At 39.8% G+C, this 22,514-nt stretch overlaps 1 protein-coding gene across 1 annotated transcript in view; it reads right to left on the reverse strand.

Moving 5' to 3' along the window:
- Window positions 1-22,514, reverse strand: part of megf6 (multiple EGF like domains 6) — a 132,311-nt gene that overhangs the window by 75,425 nt on the left and 34,372 nt on the right. The window contains 5 exon segments of the mRNA XM_041806678.1: window positions 729-851; window positions 976-1,098; window positions 1,891-2,016; window positions 5,110-5,232; window positions 17,406-17,528. Of these exon segments, the coding sequence (XP_041662612.1) occupies window positions 729-851; window positions 976-1,098; window positions 1,891-2,016; window positions 5,110-5,232; window positions 17,406-17,528 (618 nt within the window).

Consider the following 22,514-nt stretch of genomic DNA (forward strand, 5'->3'; position numbering starts at 1 on the left):
CTAGTACTGAGCAAAGAGGCAAGCTGAGCCTCTTTAACCGCTTTTCTCCCTTGTTGTGTCATAATCATGCTTTTATTATTGTGGGGTACTGGTTAGGCTGAAATGACAACTGGGGACCTAGACTGACCTGCAGGCAAAAGGTAAGGATAGTATGTTTTATAAACTTTAAAGGATGACATCATCAAAGGCAGAGAAAAGAATGTTGGGGAAGCTGGGAATGTTTGGAGCCTTTTTCCCCTCCCAGCTATGGACAGATGGATGGATGGATGGATGGATGGATGGATGAATAGATGGATGGATGGACGGATAGATGGATGGATGGATGGATGGATGGATGGATGGATGGATGGATGGATGGATGGATGGATGGATGGAAATTTAGTTGGATGGGCAAGACACTCACCAGTTTGCTCCTACTGCCTCATCAGTTGCATGTAAACAAGTATGGATGGCAGTGGGATTAGCTAACACTGATGGCCATATCTTTAAAGCAAACTCTGCCATCAGCGTGTGAATGAGGGTTGAATTGGTGTGAAAAGGTGTGAATGGGTTGGTATGACCTGCTAGATAAAAGTGCTTGAAGTAGTCAGATGACTAGAAAAATTCTGTGCAAGCTCAAGTCCATTTACCATTTACCATGGAAATGTGGTTTGATCAATGGATTGATTCGTCAATCCTGATCAGCCTTTGCTGGTTTGTGATTGGTTGACTTCATCATCTCTACTTACGGTAGCACTGTTTGCCGTCGGCGCCGAGTTCAAAGCCAGGATTGCAGACACAGCTGAAGGAGCCCAGCATGTTGACGCAGCCGTGGGAACACTTATCACGGCCGGAGAGGCACTCATCGATGTCTGAAACCAAAGAGAGAGAGAGATGGGGTTGGACAGAGATGTCATAACTATAAACAACTTACATCAAAAATTTTAGACAGAAACACAAGAAATCATCTGTTGGACTTCTGTGGCAGAGCCCCACCTTCACAGCTCCTGCCATCTGAAGCCAGGGTAAAACCAGGTCTGCAGCTGCAGTGAACCTGAACGTCCTCTGAGTGGCACAGCTGGGCGCAGCCTCCATTCTGCTTCTGACAGGGGTCAATCACTGACACAGAGACAAACAGGCACAAAAGTACTGACAGGTGAGCTGCTCCAGGTGATTCTACAACTATTTCAGCTTCATTTGTTTGCCTTTACTTAAACCGTTGCTTTTATTAACATCTGAACCTGACTGATGTCTGTAAAAGATGTTTGAGTTTCTGCTCTTTGCTCTGTTGTGTTTTCAAAAGAATACATCTTTCCATCATGCTCACACTGGCAAAAGCCACAAAGATCTGTGGTTCAGCAGGAATTTTGTCAAAATTACAAAAGTAAAAACTCCTGATTCAAAAAATTGGGGTGCAGTTAAAACTAACAGACAACAACAATAACAATAACAACATATCAGATGTTAAAATTAAGACATTTTGACATTTCATGAAAAATATTAGCTCGTTTTAGAATTGATTGGTAAACCTCTGCCCATCTATCTGTGTCCTGAGAGACTCTACCTCTCTAAAATGCTCCTTTTATACCCTGTCATGTTACTGACCTGCCAATTCCTCATTAGCTACAAAATGGTCCTCCAGCTGTTTCTCTTGGTGCTGTTTAGTTTTCCAGCTTTTTGTTGCCCTTTCCCAACATTTTTGAAATGTGTTGCAATAATCAAATTCAAAATGAGCCAATATTTTATGAGATGGTAAATAAATGTCTCAGTATGTTCTTTATGTTCTGCTGTGAATAAAATATGGGTTTATGAGATTTGACAATAATTGACTTATTTACATTGTGCACAGTGTCCCAACTTTTTTGGAAAATGTCTGTATATAAAAAGATTACCTCTGCTGGTTGAACTTACATTCACAGTGTCTCCCGTCTCTCTTCAGCTGGTAGTTCCTCCTGCATTCACACTTGTAGTGGTTGTTCCCCGTATCCACACATCTGTGCTCACAGCCTCCATTTAACACCGAGCAGGAGTTCACGGCTACGACAGAACACAGGCACAGATGTTTTACTACATAATTAACAGATTTAAGCCTTGATCATTTAAAACCTGAACCCACACAGGAGGACAAATATAGCTGAACATGTTGGCGTTCTAGTGTAGCTTTTACACCTCAGAGCTTTTCAGCCGTGTAATTATGGAAAACATCGGGGTAAAGGCTGAAACTGAAGAGTGATATTTAATCTGGGTACCCCTGTTACTCTCTAATGATCTTTCCATGCCATTACTCCGCTGATTTAATGAAGTGCCAAATATGAATATCAGCCGTGTGCCTTCTGGGTGCTCTAAACACAGACATGATGACACAGACGGGCTGTAAAACGGAGAAGACGGCGGCCTCGACACGCTGATGACTTTAACAGACACAATTAGCAGTCCCTCGGCCTTCATCCTGCTTCTTTACCGTGAAGCTGCGGTCAGACGATCGGAGTATTATGAATGAAAAATAAGACCAAGAGCAACAAAGACGGACTGATTTTCAGCAGGTCACAAATTCTCTCATTACTCTTGAATTTTATGGTACTATAATGGGAAAAACTACTTTAACATCTTATATTACTTCTAGTAAACCATGTTAGAATTTCCCCTCAGGCGTAGGGACTAACCGATGCAGCACAGCTCTTCTAGAGTGTTAGCATGCTAGTTTTACAATAGAAGGTGTTTCCACTGATCAGTCTGGTTTAGTTACGTACAGTATTTAGTTGTGTTTCTTTGGTCAAAAGTTGGACTGAGTTTTGAAATGAGGCACTAATAGCCCATGTACTGAAGCTGGTCATCCAAGTAGGTAGTAGATACAAAATCGACCCTCTAAGGGGAAGATATTTTAGAGTCCCAGCCAACTAGGGGATCAAGGAGGTCAGGAAAACCCTGGTCCATTGTTAAGTTAAGCTGTGATGGCCATTATATTTAAAACGAATAATAAACACTCCTATCAAAGCAACAAAAAATAAATTCTATTTATGCTTTGGTCTGATAAAGCATTCTTAAAAATGTATCTCTTAAAACAGAATAACCTTTTATTGGTAATGTTAAAAATGGGGATGGGCAGACTGGACTTAATGATTTGGAAAGTAATGTTGACTCCACAGCTAGGCCATAATGAGCAAAAACAGCAGGATGCACAAAAAATGGAGGCACCTTAAATCAAGAAGAACTGAATAATTGTGGAAAGAGACAACGTATGGGTGAAAATTGGAAAAAAATGGATTGATGTGGAAAATTTGATGCAGCCGAGGACCTCCACTTCATACTGGAAGTTGGACGAGCGCCTCCCTATCTCGTCTATATATATCTGATCATTTGAGCTTTTTTTTCCGAAAACTTGTACAATCCTTGTCTACTGTATTGAATGACGTAGCGACTTGCCTCTGGCACCATGGCGGCGACATCGGTGTCCAGCCAGCCAGCCAATCTCCCGTTGCATATTATGTCTGTGCTGTGATACGTGAATTTGGATCATAAATCGATTCATTAAAATGAATGTAATGTTATCGCTGTGCTTGTTAACCCAAAAACTTGCTTATTTTTCGTCTACTTGTATTTCCTTATGTGGTGGACTTGCCACTATTAATATGGCGGCAACACACAGAGAAAACAATGAAGAGGACGTTCAGTTCAAGTGACTTCCGCTATTAGAAGATGGGATATAGCGGCGATTTTCTGACTTTGGCTGTAAAGTTGAGGTCCTCGGCTGTATCCAGGTACAAAAAGTGGCCGAAAAATGGCACAAAAAGGGGAAAAGTGGCAAAAATGGGTCAAAAGTGATTTTTAAAAAATGTGGCAAAATTGGACAAAAATGTGGCAAAAATGGAAAAAATGAAAATGACGAAATTAGGGAAAAAGTCGCCAAACAATGGCAAAAATGGGTGACAAAGAAAACGTGGCAAAATTGGGCAAAGAGTTGCAAATTGGGTTATAGTGGTCGATTATTGTAAAAGCAAGAAAAGAGGTGAAGAGGCGAAAAGAAGAGGTGAAAATGGGCCACAATTTGCGGAAAGTGGGAAAACTGGACTAAAATGAGTTACATGTGATTAAAAATAGTGGCAAATGGCAAAAATCAACAAAAATTGGCAAAAGATGTCAAAAGAATGGGAAAACATTGTTTGTAAAAGTGGTTAAGTTGGTTAAAGGTAGCACAAATAAATAATTTTAACATCCGAACCCAACAACAGTTTGCCACACCTTTCCTGCTCCAAAGTAAGGGGAACTGCTAGCCACAGTGCTAGCAGTTCTGCTACTGATCCAGCACACATACACTGAAATCATCAATAAACCACAATTTGGGAGGGCCCATTCAGCCAGTTCTGTGGGTGGACCTCATTACAGTACTTTTCATAAAGTTGTAAGTAATAACACACGGTTGTACAAATGCCCAAGGCACACCTAGACTTGCCACCATTCGAGAACCACTGACATAGACGCATCATCTCAGTCGACTTCCAAGCCGTAAATCTCCGACTGAGTTTCTCCTTCAGACTTTATTTTGGATGTCCACTGAGATGATGTGTGTATGTGACAGAATGTTGGGACTGTCTCAGTGAGATCAAAGCAAATGTCTCTTGGAGAAACGCATAGCAACAACAGGCAGAGCAAACATGATTGGTCCATCTTCTTCCTTTTCTCTACTGGATGGTTAAAAAACATCCAAGAGCAGAAAAATGTTTAGAGCACACAGAGAAAGTTCCGTATGCACAACGAGAAAGCTTTAAGCATGTGCAGTGAAAAATCCGATTGGCTGTTTCTAGCAGAATCAACCTTAATAAGAGGAGAATGTTTTGAGCACAAGCGCAGCAAATTTGAGCAAGCAACTAAAGGTTTAAGAGCAAGCAGATAATCTAAGAGATAATCTAAGCTCAAGGAGGCAGTTTAGAGCACAAATTATTATTTTAATTGTTATTTTACCCTGAGTTACTACTGTATCCCTAAAGACTGAACAAATTCAAAAACGCCAGAACTGAGTGAAAGGAGAAACAAAAGACTCAAACAAGAGAGCTAACTTCATTAAATTCCTCCTATTTGACTGAATTTAATGAAGTAACCACAGAGCGGTAAAAACTCGTGTTTATGACTCACCGATGCAGGTTCGAGCGTCAGCGTGCATACGGAAACCTTCGCTGCACTCACAGTGGTAAGAGCCCAGGGTATTGACACATGTTTGCTGGCATCCTCCATTGAGCTCCTCACACTCATTTACATCTAAAAACACACACATTAACACATAAATGACCATAATGACTTTCACAGGCACATTCCTGGTTGGAAAAATACTGGCAGAGTAGCAGAAAATAACCAGAACCCTCAAATCTGCTAAATAAAAAGGAACCAGATCATGAGTTGACGTCTAAACCTGTTTAAGTGTAATTAAGAATACGGCACAGTTTGAGAATTTTGGTCAACTTTGGCGAGTAATACCTCAGCAAATGGAAGCTCAAACTGAGCTGCCTTTAAGATGTTTATTACATCCCTGATAAAATCCAACACCAGCTTTGAGGTGGTCTGATTAAACAGTCAATCAACAGTGAGCCAAACAAGGAAAATAAGAAGCACATTTCTGCTTTTTCTGATTTTAAGAGTTCTGATTAAATTATTCCACTGGAATCTACGGAGGCCCAAAGCGGACATGAGTCCATGTTTTTATTTGACACTGTGAGTTAACAGCTGTAATTTTCTCAGGATCTTGATTGTATTCATCTCATTATCAGTGAGTGAAAGTGCTGGTTTTAGATTTTGATTTGATCTCTATTTTTCTTGAACATATCCAAAAGAGAAATGTAGCTCATAAGTTACACAGGAAGGGCAGCATACCCTTAGCAGTCAATCATAGTCTTCTGATTCCTGACTTTTTTGCATATTTATCGCACTTTAATTTTTCTGATCATCAAACCAATTTTAATATTTCACAAAGACAACTCAAGTAAATACAAAATGCAGTTTCTAAATGATAATTTTATTCATTAAGGAAAAGAAATCCAAACCAATCTGGCCCTATGTGAAAAAGTAATTGCCCCCTGAATTGGTTGCTGGTTGTGCCACCCTTGGCAGCAACAGAGGAACTGTGAAGGAATTTTGACCCACTCTTCTACGCGTATTTGTTTTAACTCAGCTATACTGGAGGGTTTTCGAGCATGAACTGCCCGTTTAAGGTCAAACCACAGCATTTCAAGTCATCGCACCAACCGCCAGCTACGTTGTGATGGAAAATCTGTATCTTTTAAGAGATCCAGATTATTTGGCTCAGCTCATTAGAGCGTTTTTTGTTTTTTTTTTTCGATCCAAACAGCTCTTCCTTTGGTACCAGTTTGGCTTTTTAAATGTGGAATAAATGACAACAAAAGATGGAGGAAAGGAAACTGGCACTCAAACGGGTGCTACCACAGTGCCTCTAACCTGATGCACCAGATGGATTTGTTTCACACATCCGTCTGGAAACCACTCATACACAGCGTTTGGGAAAGGGCAGAGGCTTTGAAGAAAAATCAGAGGGTGATTGGATGAATGTTCTGTCTGTCACATCTTTACGGGCCAATCAGATCAACAAAACATGTGACGTAGCCGCTACCAAGGAGTAAATCCATAGAAAACTGCATAATGCAAACCATGGCGATTGTAGACATGTCAGTACACAACTTTTGTCATTTATGAAAAGGATACAACTCACTGCTGTTCTTTTAACAAAGAAATGTCATCAATATATGATAAAACTGACACTTTAGCAGCATCCACACTAATGCACTGGCCTCTTGTTGCTGCTTGCTTATGTGACAACTCTGCCGTGCTCAAAAGTACTGCCCCTCGTCGCTGATTGGTCATGTCACTTTCTAACTGGGCCCAAACGGTTCAGACAGGAGCATTGAAAGATGGATTTGCCAGTAAGAAACAAGGAAACGGGCAAATCCATCTGCTTTGCAAGGTTAGGCTCTCTCATCAATGGCACATCTTTACTTGGTTGCATACCTCACAAGGTTTATTTGGTTGAAAGTACATCACAGTTTCAATTAAAAGCATTATGACAAATTGAGGATTTTATTTAATATGTTAAAGAGGCTAGCCTCTTAGCTCAGTAAAAGACTCCTTAAGACTCTTGTCTCCCTTAATCCAGCTTCTCAACGCTAGACTCTAGGTTTGCAAGGCTGGCAGACTGTGATATAGAACACCCCCCGGCCAGTTAACCTCCAATCTCCACATACAGCGAACACGCTGTGAACCGCCGGCGAATTGTACTGCAGAGTAAATCGCTCCCTCTCTAGTCTATCAGAGCATTTCCAGGCGCGGGCCTGGACTGACACTTTGTTCCACTTCGTTCGAGATACGCTGCAGGTCTATTTTCAGCGCCGGCCGCTGCCAAACCTTTTTAACACCTGTAGATAAGACAGCTCCAGAAAAGGAAGTCACAAGCGTAGGATATCCGGTTCTTTCGAAATACAACCCAATGCATGGACTCCCAATCGTAAATCATCACTAAATCAACATTACGTCTCATCCTGCAGCGAAAGCAAAGGGTCACCAAGAGGTCAGTGGGTTACAGAGGCTACAACGGCGCCATTGATGAGCAAAAGTTGACTTTTGGGGATATTTAGCCAAAGAATTTTGCATAAAACCACAGCTATCTTAAGCAAACATTGACTTTTTAACTTCCTAATGTACTCACAGAAAGGATGATAAATTAACCCCAAAAGGTAAAACAGTCCGCTGCTATTACTATACTATTCCTGCGTGAACTCGTATTTCTCCTGTGATCGCTTCCTGCTGATTAGGGCTGCGCGCCGCGGCACAGCGCTCTAGACACACTTCCAGTGGGCAAGGTCACTCACTTATTTTGTAAAATGTAGGGATCATAGTCAATGTAAGTAGAAATTTTCTGCTGATAAAGCATACAGGTCTTAGAGCTTTAAGAGTACTAACTTTTCTCCGCGGTATTCGTCGCCCCCCCCAGCATACTGTGTTCTAGATGCACAACGCCAGCGTAGAAATGCATTAAAGACAACATACATATATCTCTGGTTCGGGCCTAAATCTGCTTTCTCCAAAAATCACAGCTTCTCAGGGAATGAAAAAAACACTGTTTTATAATAATTTAACACTGATCACAGTTAACGCTAACACTGGTCATATTCAGCACCTTTTTGACACTTTTTACGTCTTCAAAATCTGTTATAACCCACTGACTTAGAAGGGTCACCAACAGCACTTGTGATGCTGATAACATGCAAATGTCCATCTGGGGTTGGAAAATTAAATGAAATGGTTGTTGCAGAGGAAAACTTTTCTCTTGTCGAGGACTTTGTTGCTGAGCTGTTTTAACTGAACAGTGGAGGACGACGACTGCTGACATGGAGAGCTTGTGTTTCATACAGACGAGGTTGTTTTTCAGAACATCATGCGTGTGTATATGGGGTTCATTTTGAAAACAGAGGGGGAAACCTCTGTTATATACATCTCTTTTTCCTTCTGTGTGAGCTTCTGAACCACCACCTGCATCAGCTGCCTTGAGGAGGAATCGTACGTGTAAAGTTTGATGTCCTCCAGCTGAATGATGAATGACTTATCACACTGCTCGTGCAGTAGCATGCATGCATTCGATTTGTTTCCTGCAGGAGAGAACCTCTTGGTTGGCAGACTGTGGCTCATGTTCCACAGAGACAGAAGCAAAAACACCGAGCTGAAGGACGACCGGGCTCCTCGACACATCTGGACAACACATCACACATCCTGCTGGCCTCCTCCTGGCTGTCAGCTCTGATTCACAAGGTCTTTCTTAGTTGGATAACTGAGCACATGAATGTGAGGAAGAGACAAAACGCTTCTTTTTCACTGAGGTGGGTGGCTCAAATCCTAGAATCTTGCGCCTCTTTGATGGTGGAAGCTTTAACTATAGTAGAGAATTAGAAATTATTAGATTTTGTGTTTTGTGTGTGTGTGCTTGGTGGCAAACTCTGGGGTTAAGAAATAAAGACAATCCTGAAGTATATAAAGCCGCAATTCCTGAAGTGTCCACAAGAGGCTGTCGGCAGGAGGAACAGAAGTCACATAGATGCCCATGTTAAAATGTCTTTTTTTTTTACAGCAGAAATAAACATGTGTAAAGCCCGGATCAAAAAAAGGTTTTGGTCAGAATAGTTCATGTTTTATGGACAAACACTGGAAGAGTTGATTTTTTTGATGACTTGTCTGTTTTGGTTTAAAGAAGGATATGACTTGGTGATTGGTAGTCTTACTTATGTAGCTCAAATATGCCTGCCCCCTTTTATCCGGCAGCGCTGGTTCAAGGAAGTAAAATTTTCCATTCAAATCCTCCATAGTTATTTCATGAATTCGTCATTACAACCCTTTTAATACATGAACCAAGCTAAACAGCAGCCTAGATACTCATGACTATAAAAGATTCCATTCAGCACAAAAACGGAGAAAAAAAGACAAAGGTTTATTCATTTAACTTGTTAATGATGGCTTTTCCAGCTTTCAGACTGTATTTGTATTCATCTTTGTTGTAGTGATTATACTTGAAATGAAAATGTTGGAATATATCATAGTATGTATTTATTGCTAAGGGGTGGGAACCGAGAACCGGTTCCTTTTGAGAACTGGTTCCAATTGGCTCGATCTATCGACATCATTCACATTTTATCTTAACGATTCCCTTATCGATGCCTCACTCCCGCATGCCATAAAACACAGGCCTCACATGACGCAGTCAGCAAACATGAACAGAGAAGCTGAGGAAATAAACATTTACAGGACTATACAGTATCTCTGCAAGGTGTTTAAAAACACATTTTACAAGCTCTTCTCGGTGTGCACACATGCACACAACAAGTGGAGCGCACGCCTCTGCGGCACTTCATCTAATCCTTTATCAAAATGCTTCGTGTCTAAAGTTAAACAGGTTTATAAGGAGACGTTTACAGAAGCGGTAGAAGCGAATTATTTAAGTAAAACAGGCTGAAGCAGGGCAGCGGATCAAATGATCTCTTTTTTCTCTTCCAAAGACAACGACGCACGCTGTTTTTCCTCCCTCTTCTTCTCCCAGACGTAAGATGAGAATTGATAATCCTAATCTAATATCAGAATCTTTGAATGTGAAGTAATGTTCTGTGTGATTTTAAACAGAGTTTGGACTTTATAATAAGTTGTGCTTCAATGGCGAGCTCATTCCTGAGTGTTTACACCGATCTTAAAAGTTACAGAATACTCAAGCGCATAAAATGACCAACAAGCAGTGAATAATTTCATCTACATTTCACGTTAAACTGGTAAAGATAAGTTTAAGCATTTTTTGAAAACCCTCAGTGGTTTCTGTTGGATCTGGCATGGCTGCAGTGGGACGCAGCACCTGTGAGTGTGCATAATAATTTGTCATCACTGATGTATACCCAGAAAGATGAGTTAGAGTGTTTTTAAACTCTTGTTGTCTTAGATTACATTAGGGCAGCAGTACACATCTAACAGTTTGACTTTAGAGAAGACCATGCTGTGGTGCCAGAACTCCCTGCGCCGTGCCAAGCCATGGCGCACGAGTACCTGTGCGCCGGTCCATACGTGAGTGTTCATCTTTTGCAAAACTGTCCTGACATCATTAACAGGAGTTCAGTCATCACTTTTAAAGCGTGTCCACCCACAGGCGTTGGTGCTGTGGGTGGAAAAATACATAAATTCTTGAGGAATTTATGACTAATATGCGCGTATCCCACAGCACCGTCTCCATGATGTTAATCAAAGCAACACCGTTGGTAATTTCAATACCCCAGGATACAGTATTACCTTATTACCACCCATTTCTAGTGAACTGTCACAAAAACAGACTAAAGTGGTCAAAAGTGTGCTTCATTACTCCAAAAATGATGCACACAGGGCATCTTTTTACCCAAGACCTGTTAATTTTGCAGGAGTTCAATTTCTTTTGATACTTACCTCTTATAATATCACGTATTGACTACTGTAACTCATTACTGGCAGGCCTACCTGCATGCACAGTTATACCTCTGCAGTTGATCCAGAATACAGCAGCACGTCTGGTCTTCAACCAACCCAAGAGAGCTTATGTCACGCCTCTTTTAATCTCTCTACACTGGCTTCCAGTTGCAGCTCGCATTAAATTCAAAACTCTAATCATTGCTTACAAAGCAGTAACTAAAGCTGCTCCTGTTTACCTGGAGTCCCTCATCCAGGTCTACACTCCTTCTCGCCCACTACGCTCAGCCAGCGAAAGGCGCTTGGTACTTCCAGCACATCATGCTCCTAAGTCACTAGCTCGACTCTTCTCCTCTGTTGTCCCTAGTAGTAGATTGAGTCTCAGCCAGACTATTCTCCACTGCTGTCCCCAGTGGTTGAATGAGTTTCCCAAGCTCGCACTGTCCTGCTCTACTTCTGGGATTTCTTTGCCAGCTCTTTGGGAATGATCCAGCACTTGGTACTTGGTAAATAGTTGTTGGGAAGTCTAATGGATGGCGATTAGTGATCCCACATTTTCCTTGATTCATTGTTGCTGTCTAATAAAAAAAAAAAAAAACCTCCACAAAAACAACAACGTATATTTTAGGTACTCTGCCTTAAACTCTACATGGCAGCACTTGCGTCCAATTGGACCTGAAGCACTTGATGGCACTTACTGATGTTGTTTATTCTTGTCTAGATCGTTGCTTGTGTTGTTCTTGCTCTCAAATGTACGTCGCTTTGGAGAAAAGCGTCTGCTAAATGACATTGTAACATTGTAACATTGTAACCTCCAGAGATCTAGAATCCAGAGACTAGTTTTATATTTATTTTAAAGTTTTATCTTTTAAAGAAAATGAGCAGTACTGTATTTTAACACAAGTTCAGGGATTAAAGATCCAGATAGCAGTTTGTCTTAACCGAGACATATCCAACAAAAAATATATATATTTTTTGTATTTCTGTATTGCAGTGGCAGTAGAATGAAAAAAAGTGGTTTTAATTGTAGTCAATAAGGTCTTAAAGGGCTTTAGGAGGGAGAGTGTTAGTTTTTTGTCTACACAGTGGCAAATTCTGTCAACACAGTGTGGATACTGAAATTTAAAACATTCATTAAAAATGAACAACTTTGTCAAATATCATCTTAGCATGGTAACTGCCAAAGTAAGGGCAAAAAATACAATCAAAAAGCCCTAAAGGGCTCTCGGATGGCCTGAGGGTTAAAGTTCCTGTAATCTGATTTTAAAAAAAAATCTGTAGTTTAGTTTGTTGTTGGACAGGTCATTATTTTATGAATCCCCAGGCCAAACTTCAGTCATGAAAAACATCTCTAATGTTATAAAATGAAGCTTCAAAATCATGATAGATTAGGCAGTAATACCAGCTCTGAGATGGCGTGGGTGTGCCAGCTGAATGTGCTGAAGCCACGATCAACAAACACGCTCCTCTCATAGTTCAAAAAATGCTACAACCTCTGCTCTGCTGGACTGTTTGTTTGAGCCATCAGAGGAAAAAAAATCATATTTATGTCATGGCAGACAGTTAAAAGCTAAAAAGTCTCAGATTTATTTTCTTACCCTTTATTTAAAAACTCTGGTACTTCTTCTATCTCATTTTCTGAGTTACGCTATGTCTCTCTCCCGTTTGAGATGTCTTCCTTGTTAAGTTGCTGGTGAAAACACTAGTTCCTGATGTTGCTCTTCAAAATAAAAAGTCTTCAGTGATGATTAGCATTACAGGCTTTTATGGTGAAAAACGTGACAGGAATAGAACACGTCTGTTCTCAGATACTTTACTAACTTTAGCATCATAACAAACATGACTGATTGAAATGTTCCTGCATTGAGAGAGACAAAGCCACAGTCTGCTGTGTTAATCATCCACGATTAAAGACAAGGGAAATATGGATTAAAACACACCTTAAGCAGGTAAGATGTTTGTTGCTGCTGTGCCTGGTTTAAGTGGAAAATAGTCAAGCACTCCAGGAATTAGCCAGCCCCCTGACCTTACAGTGAACTATGACCAGAGCAGAGAGAGAAGTCTGGGGTTGATGTTACTGTTTTCTGGTACAGATCTCTCTGTTATGATGCTTTTAATGATTCATAGACCACCGTAGCTGGTAGATCTGGCAAATTTACCTCACAACAAACAAAAACAAAGCATGTAGCTGGCTGTTAACTTTTAAATGAAGGCAGTGATATAAGCTAGCAACAGACTATTTAGATGAACTTCTCAGGGATTTGGGAATATGGCGACTCTCAGGTATTGGCATTAAGAGCCTGTGTAACTCTGATGGCTAACATCACTCAGACAAACAGCATCACTATTTGAAATCTGCTCAATTTTCATTTTAAACATTAAATATCTGCTCTGATTTGCACAATTACTGGAACTCTAACTGGGATAAATAAATCTAGATCCTGGGAAAAACTTATGTTTAAGTATGCATAATAGCTGCCAGGTATTAAAGTTACAGGGAATAATAGCTAGTGAAACTGCATGAATGCTAAAACAAGTTATCACTGCCTGTGAATGATCAGAAATTCATGAGCCGTCGTCTTTTGTGTTTTAACACATTGGCAGCTTTTGTAGACAAACCCAAACAGGCTAGACAATCGACCTGCAGGGAGGTTTTCAAAGGTTAATATACTTATTGGTCTCCTCATGTGAGAGGATTTCAAAGGGAGACGTACAATGGCTGCCTTTCACCAGTCAGGAGGCTGTTGTGTGCGCAGCAGCAGCGGCGGTGGTGTCAGAGGTCGAGGGCCACGGGGTCTGAATGGTGTCGTGTGACACCGTCTGGCTCTAAGCGGAGTTGCTGAGCTGGCACAGAAGCAGACAATGTGGTGGAGCAAACATTTGGAGGAGCTGCTTTAAGAGACGAGCAGGTGGTCTTCAGAACGAGCACCGCAGGAGATGAATTTACCACCAACAAAAGCGGAGTGCTGCTGTGAGAGCAAACATTTCTGGAGAAACGGGAAGATCAGAAAGTGGGATTTGGCATGCTTCTGAAGGCGCTGTGACGTTTGCTGTACATGCTACAAATTTAGTCGTTACTTTATCAGCGTTTGCCGTGGCTGATGGCGTACAGCAAGGTAGCCAGTGCCATGTTTCACTCGTCTGTCCCATCACCACCTTTTTCCTCCATGTGAAACTAAAGTTTGCTTGTTTGGCTTCTCTGATGACCGTTAAGTCTTAGAGAGTGATGAGGCCAATTTGTGGCTGTTTTGGTCATTTATTTGTTTTCAGATTTGTATTATTTTGCCTGTCGAAATGCAAAATACATTTTGGAGGATAAATGTCTTTCTTGATAGAATGTTTAAATTTTAATATTAGAGCCTGTAATTGGTCAATAATAATCTCTGTACCCTTCTGTACACACTCAGGCTGTTGGTGACCTAAAATGCCCCATTTAAATCCATTAAAACCACAATTTTGATGTCTGGACCATCACAGTAAAAAAGTGTTTTTTATATTAGGCTTTCATTCTGGAATCTTTACTTCAAATTTGCAGTTTCTTCTGTTCTTCACCAAATTTCTGCCTTTGTCCCACATTTGGCATGAGGGGAAATTTCATGATTTTTACCTTGCTTCCTACAGGTGCACAACTGTAACAATTTATTAAATGTTATAATAAAAGATAATAATGCATAAAACATATTTACATAACGTTATGGGCTATAATAATACCCTTCAAGAAAATCTAATTTTTAGTAGTATATGAAAAATATTTCATATTTCGTGTTTTTTAAATCACAGACATGAGGGGGGTTTGCACTAAACTGAAAGTGTAAGGGTTAAAGTCACAAAAAGTTTATATTTGATATCTATTATCAAATCTGACCTTGATGAAAAAATAATGCAAAAAAAAAAATCAATTTACATTATTTTTATTGCTACAAATGTATGTTGTCAAGAAAATAATGAATATAAAAAAATTGTTGCTCATTAATAATATGTCCAAGACTGGGATAATCCCCATTAAGAAAATCCAGTTTTCCTCTAGACTATGAAAAATATTTTATTTTTGTTGGTTTTTACATTACAAGTATCAGTTTTTTCTTTTTTCTTTTTTCTTTTTTTTAATACTTAACGGACATTTAAAAGGGTTACATTTCTATAAACTTGTGTATCCTTATTAATTAGGTCTAATTTTTATCTAAAAAATAATGCATGAAAAAGTTTTTTTTTTTTTTACATGTATACTACTATTTACTGCTTTTTATGTATGTGGTCTATTTCTGGTCAGTATACTAGTATAAGAATCTTGAAATAAAAAATAAATAAAATGCATTAAAATCAGAAGTGTTGCTCATTAATAACACATCCAAGACTGAGATAATCCCCTTCAGGAAAATCCAATTTGCATGTAGTTTATGGGAAATATTTAATTTTTTTGTTTTACATTAAAAACATAAGGGATTTTTCATATTAAAACTGCCATTTACAGGGTTAAATTCCCTAAGATTGTTTAAGATTTGATATTTATGATCACATCTGATCTTACCTAAAAAATGAATCCCCAAAAGTGGGTTTCTTTTTAATGTATAGTGTTTTTGTGGCTTTTCATTTATAGTGTCCATTTTTGGTGCAAACACCCCTAGTGGGATTTTTTTTTTTCAAATAAAAAAGTGCAGTGCATTCACATCAGAGTTTTTGTTCATTTTCAACACATCCAAGGCTGTGATTATCCCCTAATATCAGGGGTTTTTAATGTACTAAACTGGCATTAAAAGGTTAAATTTCTAAAAAAAAAAAAAAAAAAAAAAAAAAAAACAACAAAAGATGCAAAAACAAAACAAAAAAAAAGACAAAAAAAGGAAAGGAAATCAATACTTGATATCTATGATCAGGTCTGACCTTTATCAAATTCATGCAAAAGAAGTTAGAAAAAAAATATATTAATGTATATTATTTTTACTGTTAATAAACTATGGCATCATTTTTGGTCAGGAACACCTTCAGTGAAATTTAACAGGGGTCCGTCACTGTTGACATGACCACCCACTAAAACAAGTAAAAGAAGAACCTCACACATACTGGAGCCATGAAGAAGAGCTCTCCCACTTGAACTTATTGGTCAGTGATAAAATCCTGACTCAGAGGTCAAAGGTCAGACACATTTGTTCACACCTGTAGCTGTTTAGAACAAATGGGCCGTAGAGTCAAACATGACCCTGATGAATGTCTGATGAGTCAACATGTTATCAGAGAGGAAAAGGTTACCGGAGAGAATTTAAGGACCACAAAGAACAACAAGGTAATGAGCTTTAAACTGGTGAAACTAGGGCTGGGTGATCGCATCAGAATGTTTAGAACTCAGTGTAAACCTATCACTCTTAGTAATAAATCTTTTACCCTTGGGAAGCCTGTTTATTTCATTTAATGGTGCCACCTTTGTAAGGAACATGTATTTGTGGGATGAGCAGCAGAGCTGAGTGAGTGGGGTGCATCCATAAAAAATTGTCCAAATCTTCTTTGCTAATGCCAAACAGCTTATTCTGCTATTGACTCCTGTTTGGCGTTGTTTGGTGAATTGGATGATTAAAGTCTGAAGAAACAAGACATATTTGCAATTAAACACACTAACTATTCACAAACAGGAGAGCAAGAAGCGTGTGGAAGAACCATAGATAGACACAACAACCTGGCTCCTCCTCCTGTGATTGTGTTGGTCACTCTGGCACGAATACTTTACAAGCTGATCCCATAAGTGTTCAAAGGGGTCAGGGCTGCTGGCAGGCCTTTCCATCCTCTCCACTTCCAAATTCTGGAGGTAGTTTCTGATAAACCCCGCTCTGTGGGGGCGAGCGTTGTCATCTTGGAGGATGGAGTTCTGTCCCAGACTGTGGAGATATGGGATTGCCACTGGTTGCAGAATCTTATGTCGATATCTTTCTGCATTGATTTTGCCTCCAATAATGACAAGTCTCGTTTTTCCAGTGAGGGAGATGCCGCCTACACCATCACACTGCCTTCACCAAAAGATGTTACTCTGTCGGTGCAGCAAACAGCACAGCATTCTTCGCAACTTCTCCACACGTTGACTCTACAGTCCAACTGGCAGAATCTGGACTCATTGCTTAACATAACACTGTCACTACCTGGTGATACCAGAAGCTCAAAACAAGAGTCAGTGGCAGAATGAGCCGTTTGACATTAGCTGAGAAGATTAGTGGCTAGGCCTCAAATTCCCCTGTTGTGTGGCCTTGCTTACATGTGGTCTAATACAGTAATTTAACTTTCTCTGAGTGCATGTGAGCATAGTAAGTCATCTTATTTAACTGAGTCCCCACACCCTAATAAAGTGAGCTTGCAGACTGATACTAGGATTTTTTTTTCATTCTAACTTTCTTTAAAATCCTAAAAAAGCACAGGAAGCTTCCAGACAGTCGTGTCTGTGTTTGTGCATGCAGGCAACATCCAGACGTCCATCTTACCGTGGCATGTTTGACCATCTGGCCCCAGTTTACTGCCTTCAGGACACTTGCAGTAGTAGCTCCCGATGGTGTTGCAGCAGAACCCCTCACAGCCGCCGTTATTCACCTCACATTCATTCACATCTGAAAGAAACAGATTTAAAAGCTTGTTTTAAAGCACAAGACATGATTTCTGACCTCTGTGTTCCCTGTGTTTTCTTTTGCTCTGTTTCTTTTCAGCAGGAAATTTAATAATATTCACTGATCAGACTGTAGATCAGGACTATGATGCATTTTAAGGGCAGGAATTCTTTAAAGTTTGTGACCTCTGCCATCGTATCACTTTATAACACTTCATAGCTTCATAGCATAAACATCTAACATCAGTAGTTTAAAATGAGCCCAGTGTTGAGCCATTATACACCATGAAATCTTTATGTTCCCTCCATGTTTATCGTGTTTTTCTTTCTCTTAATGGGTTCCAGGCTTTTCCTTGTTTATCCTCCAGGCTCCTTGTTCCAGAGCCGTATAATGGTTTCTATCAACCCTGGATCACTGAAAGAATGCATTCAGACACACAGCAGTTAAAAACGTCATCAATGTGGAAATAAATATAGCATCACAGAACATTTTCTGACTGGACATTTCATCAAGACTTGCCCAAAACAAGTAATTTTAACTTCCTGGTGTTTTACAGCAATACGGCGTGACGTTCAGAACATGAAACAGTCCAGTTCTGTTGATTTAAGCGCTCACATTTCCACTTTCACATCACTCAAAATCATCATGCCTCCATGCCAGCCATAGCCAGGGGAAATGGGAAAAACTAAACCCTGAAACCACCTTTTTCAGATGAAAATGCATTTAGTAGTGCTGAAGACAGCATTTAAATTTAACATTTTAAGTTAAAAATGTTCCTAGTGACTGCCCTCTACAGGCTGAAACTATCTACTGCAAAGAATTATTTTAGAAATTCTTATTGGCTGGTCTGATGCTCTGTGATGTAGGTGATGCTATCGTTACCGCCCAACTTTATCAATGGCTGTTAAAGGGGACATATTATGCAAAAATCACTTTTTCAGGCTTTTATAACAAAAATATGTGCGCTGGCCTGTCCACAGTCCCCTCAAGTACCAGAAAAAAAAAAAAAAAATCCACCCCCCCGCCTCTCTCTTTCTCCATCTTTCAGGAAACGTGCTAAAACAAGCCAGACTCAGATTTTCCCCTCATTATTTCATGTGGGGAGTTAGCCCCGCCTCCATGTTGATTTGCCCTCCCCGCTTGGAAGAAAGGTGCGCCCTCCTCTCCTGATCCTCCTCTCAGATGCCAGCTAAGAGGAGGATCAGGAGTGCCACATCCATTTCCTGAGAGGGGCGTGGTCAGGGGTGGAGTCAGACAGCTCAGTAACGTTTAAAGCCACAGGCACAGAAACGGCTCGTTCTGAGCAGGGCTGAACCAGAGGGGTTTTCAGACATACAAATATCCTTTACTGGAGTGTTCTTCAGCAACAAACTTCACAGGCATGTTTTTGGGACCTCTGAGACCAATATAAACTTGTCTTAAAAGGGTAAAATATGTCCCTTTTAACTTCACTAATCATGGCCAACAGCCAAAATTCAAACTCAACCAATAAGACAAGTTGCTGTGACGCTCAAGGAATGTGTGTGATGTAGTGTTGTTGCCTAAGATGGTGAATAAACCGTGTCTTTATTAGAACCTGGTTGATCATCTACATCAGGGGTTTCCAAACTTTTCCACTGGGGGCCACATACGGAAATATATAAGAATGGTGGGGCCACTCATCTTCCTTGCCTTGAGGATATCTAAGTAAGACCATTCCAGTGTAAGTTTATTCATGATTAGCAATTGAGCACACTCCAATGGCTGACATGGCAAATAGACAGTTATTTTCATGATTTGGGGGAGCCAATCAGATTTCAGGGGGCCCCAGATACCACTGGCTCTGCCAGTGCTATTGGTCCTGTCATTTGCTGCAATAATCTATCAGGACCATATTAATCAAGATATGTTCTTGTCAAAATGTTTGTTTACAGAATCAGCATGGTAGCACGGCCTAGTGCTGAAACTAAAAAGTACAACACAGTTGAGCACAAGCTTCGTCATCTCCAGTGGGCCATATTTCATTTTATTTCTAGAATTTGCTGCAGGCCAATCAAAAATGGACTGTGAGCTGCATTTAGCCCCTGGGCCATAGTTTGGACACCCCTGATATACATGATCATATATTCACATTTTACCTTTAAAATTGTCTTTTGTTTAAAAAAAAAACAAAAAACAAAAAAACAAACAAAAAAAAAACATTCAAGTCACTTCTAGACTTACTGGATTAGACGCAGATGTTTGGCAGGTAAAGATGAGATCAGCCAATCAGAGGCATTGCTGTGATATTATAGGACCATGTAGCAGAGGTTAAAAAAAAACACACGACTTTTGACTATTAGCCAGTTAAAATCACAGTTACTGTGGTTAAAATTTACTGAAGTAAAAGTACCGCTCTATAAATCTACTCATGTAAAGGTAAAACGTATTTAAGTTTACTTTAAATACTGATACTGAGGAGGTGTACAGGGAAATATGATTTTTCCTTATTGACAATAACAACAAGAGAATAGATCTACAACCAGGCTGTTCAGGTAAGGTCACACCTCTATAATAAAGTTAAGTACACAGCATAACTGACAGTGTTGATTTAACTCATAAAGAGTTAAATTTAACATTTAAAACTAAAGGGGGCTATATTGGTGCACACTATCTATAGTCAACCCTTAGGGGTCCACGATAACGCCAACATGATTTCATCATCCACTGCTTTTGTCACAAGAAAGCATGAAAACAAAGCCATATTTTGCATTGCAACGACTTTCTTTCTGTATTTATTTGATGTCAACAGGCCAAGTAAAAAAGGAAATATGAACTTTTGAACATGATATAATTAATTTTACACATATGGGACTATGGGCCATACTGCACAGGGATGGTACTGGTGTTTTTTCAAAACTGAACATTTTGTAATTTCTTTCTTTAAAAAAGGACAATATATTAAACTTGCAAATCAGATGTATTCGCCCATTTCTGTGTTTCTCACTGGCGAATCCATCTTACAAGGCTCCCATCTAAACAGATTGGGCCTTTAAGAAAGTGACAGGACCAGTCCAGTCAGGAGTAAGAGGCTGTGGCGGAGTCCTGGCGTAAGCAAGCAGCGCCAAGAGGATTATGGCAGAAGAGATTAGCGTGGATGCTGGGATAGCACCAGTTTTATCAGAACTTAATGAAATTTCTTTGTTAAAAGGAGAACATTGAGTTCCTTTTGTTGCAAAAACCACAACAGAGGTTTTTTCAAAGGCTCTGCTCTTTCCCAAACACCATCTATGGGAGGTTTTCCAGATGCATGTGAGAAACACATCCAACTGGCATGTCAGGTTAACATTATATTGTTTCAAATCACAAATTAAAAATATATATATTTTGGGGGGTTTGTGTTTTCTGGAGGTCCTATATCTACTACAGTAAATTAAAAAATATAGTTTTCATTTCATTAAGTTGACATAGTGCAGAAAAAGAAAAAAAAAAGAAAAGGAGTGGTTTGGAGGTTCCTAAGCGTCTATTTCCCTATTTGGCTAAGGGCATACTCAAGGGCATGATGGGAAACTCCATCCACACATGCCCCTAGATTGAAAATCACAGTGGGCAGCTTAGATCAGTTGACCCTTCAGAGCTGAACTAACACCAGTGGATCAAACCTGTCAAATAACTCCAACACTGAAGACCATTTCACTCTGAATGGAGTTAAGATGACACTTTAGAGGTTAAATTCAGCTCTGAAATGTTTAATACTGAGATATCAACACTTCAGTTTTTACTGTGTACAATAACTGTTCTGGTAAATCATCTACTGTGTAGTCATAGAAGTGGCAAACGTGCAAGAGTATTGTATTAAAATAAAAGTGCAGTTACTCTGGTTCAAACTTACTTAAATAGAAGTAAAAGTGCTGATTTCAAAATGTAGTAATCCAAAAACACTTTTCAGTTATAGTAACTTGAGTAAATATTATCAGTTACTTTCTACCCCTGCTGGGTAGTGTAGTACTGTTAGCTGAAATTGCTAATAAACTACACTTAAAATGAGAAATAGTGTCTTCTCCATGACCATATATCAGGGTTTCTCACTCTGGTAGCTCCACCTTGAATGGTTATGACATCATGGCGTATAATCAAAACTAAAAAGCAGAACAGACTGAATGATAGTGTGGCTGATAAGGGACAGTAAGAAGGAGGGAGTGGGCGTGTCTTATCCCCCCTCCCATTAAAGATATGCGATGTCATAGGCATTCTTTTAAATTCCAGGGTAGACGAACCTAAGCTTGAACTCTGGGCTACTCTAATGAGCAACTAAAGCCTAGAGTCAACCAGAACTACTGCCAACAGAGGGACAGTAAGGAACCTAAAACCACCTCTGGTCTTCTCGGTCCAGATCGATCAGACATCCACTTCTGCTTCTGCAGTTTTTAGTCCATGTACCAACAGCAGCCAAGCTTTTCGTGAATGACACTGTGTTTTATGTTCGCTTCAGGAAAGGGAGATTTAACGGTGGAATGCATCGCACTTGGACGTCCACCTCCCGTCAAAGAGGAAGACGAAAGAACGAAGGAGGAAAGGAAAAGTGATTTAGAGTTTAGTCCCCAGATGTTAAAGGGCTTAATGGGACCTCTCAGCGTAGCATTGAGCAATCTTTTATTTATATTTGAATAACAGGATATTTCTGAGGCAAAACTAGAGAAACATTGGAATGAAAAAGACAGTGACAAATGAAGGGCCGCGAACTTTACAGTGAGAAGAATCTTTCACAAAAGCACCAACAATGGGGGTCTGAATTCATGATAATAGAAATAGTTTATCAGCCACAGCTGGGCTCATATTTATGAATGGAAGTCTAATCATTACTAAGCTTTAACTCATGACTGTTTAGGTACTGAACCCTCTAGTTTTTGGGATTTATGCCAATGTTCCTTTAACCTCATTTGTCCCAGCATCCTCATATGAGGATATTATTTTGGGTTCCCTGCACCATTACTCTTAATTTTCCTGAACTTAGACCTGCTAGCCTCATTC

Source organism: Cheilinus undulatus, linkage group 2, assembly GCF_018320785.1.
Source record: "Cheilinus undulatus linkage group 2, ASM1832078v1, whole genome shotgun sequence".
NCBI lineage: Eukaryota > Metazoa > Chordata > Actinopteri > Labriformes > Labridae > Cheilinus > Cheilinus undulatus.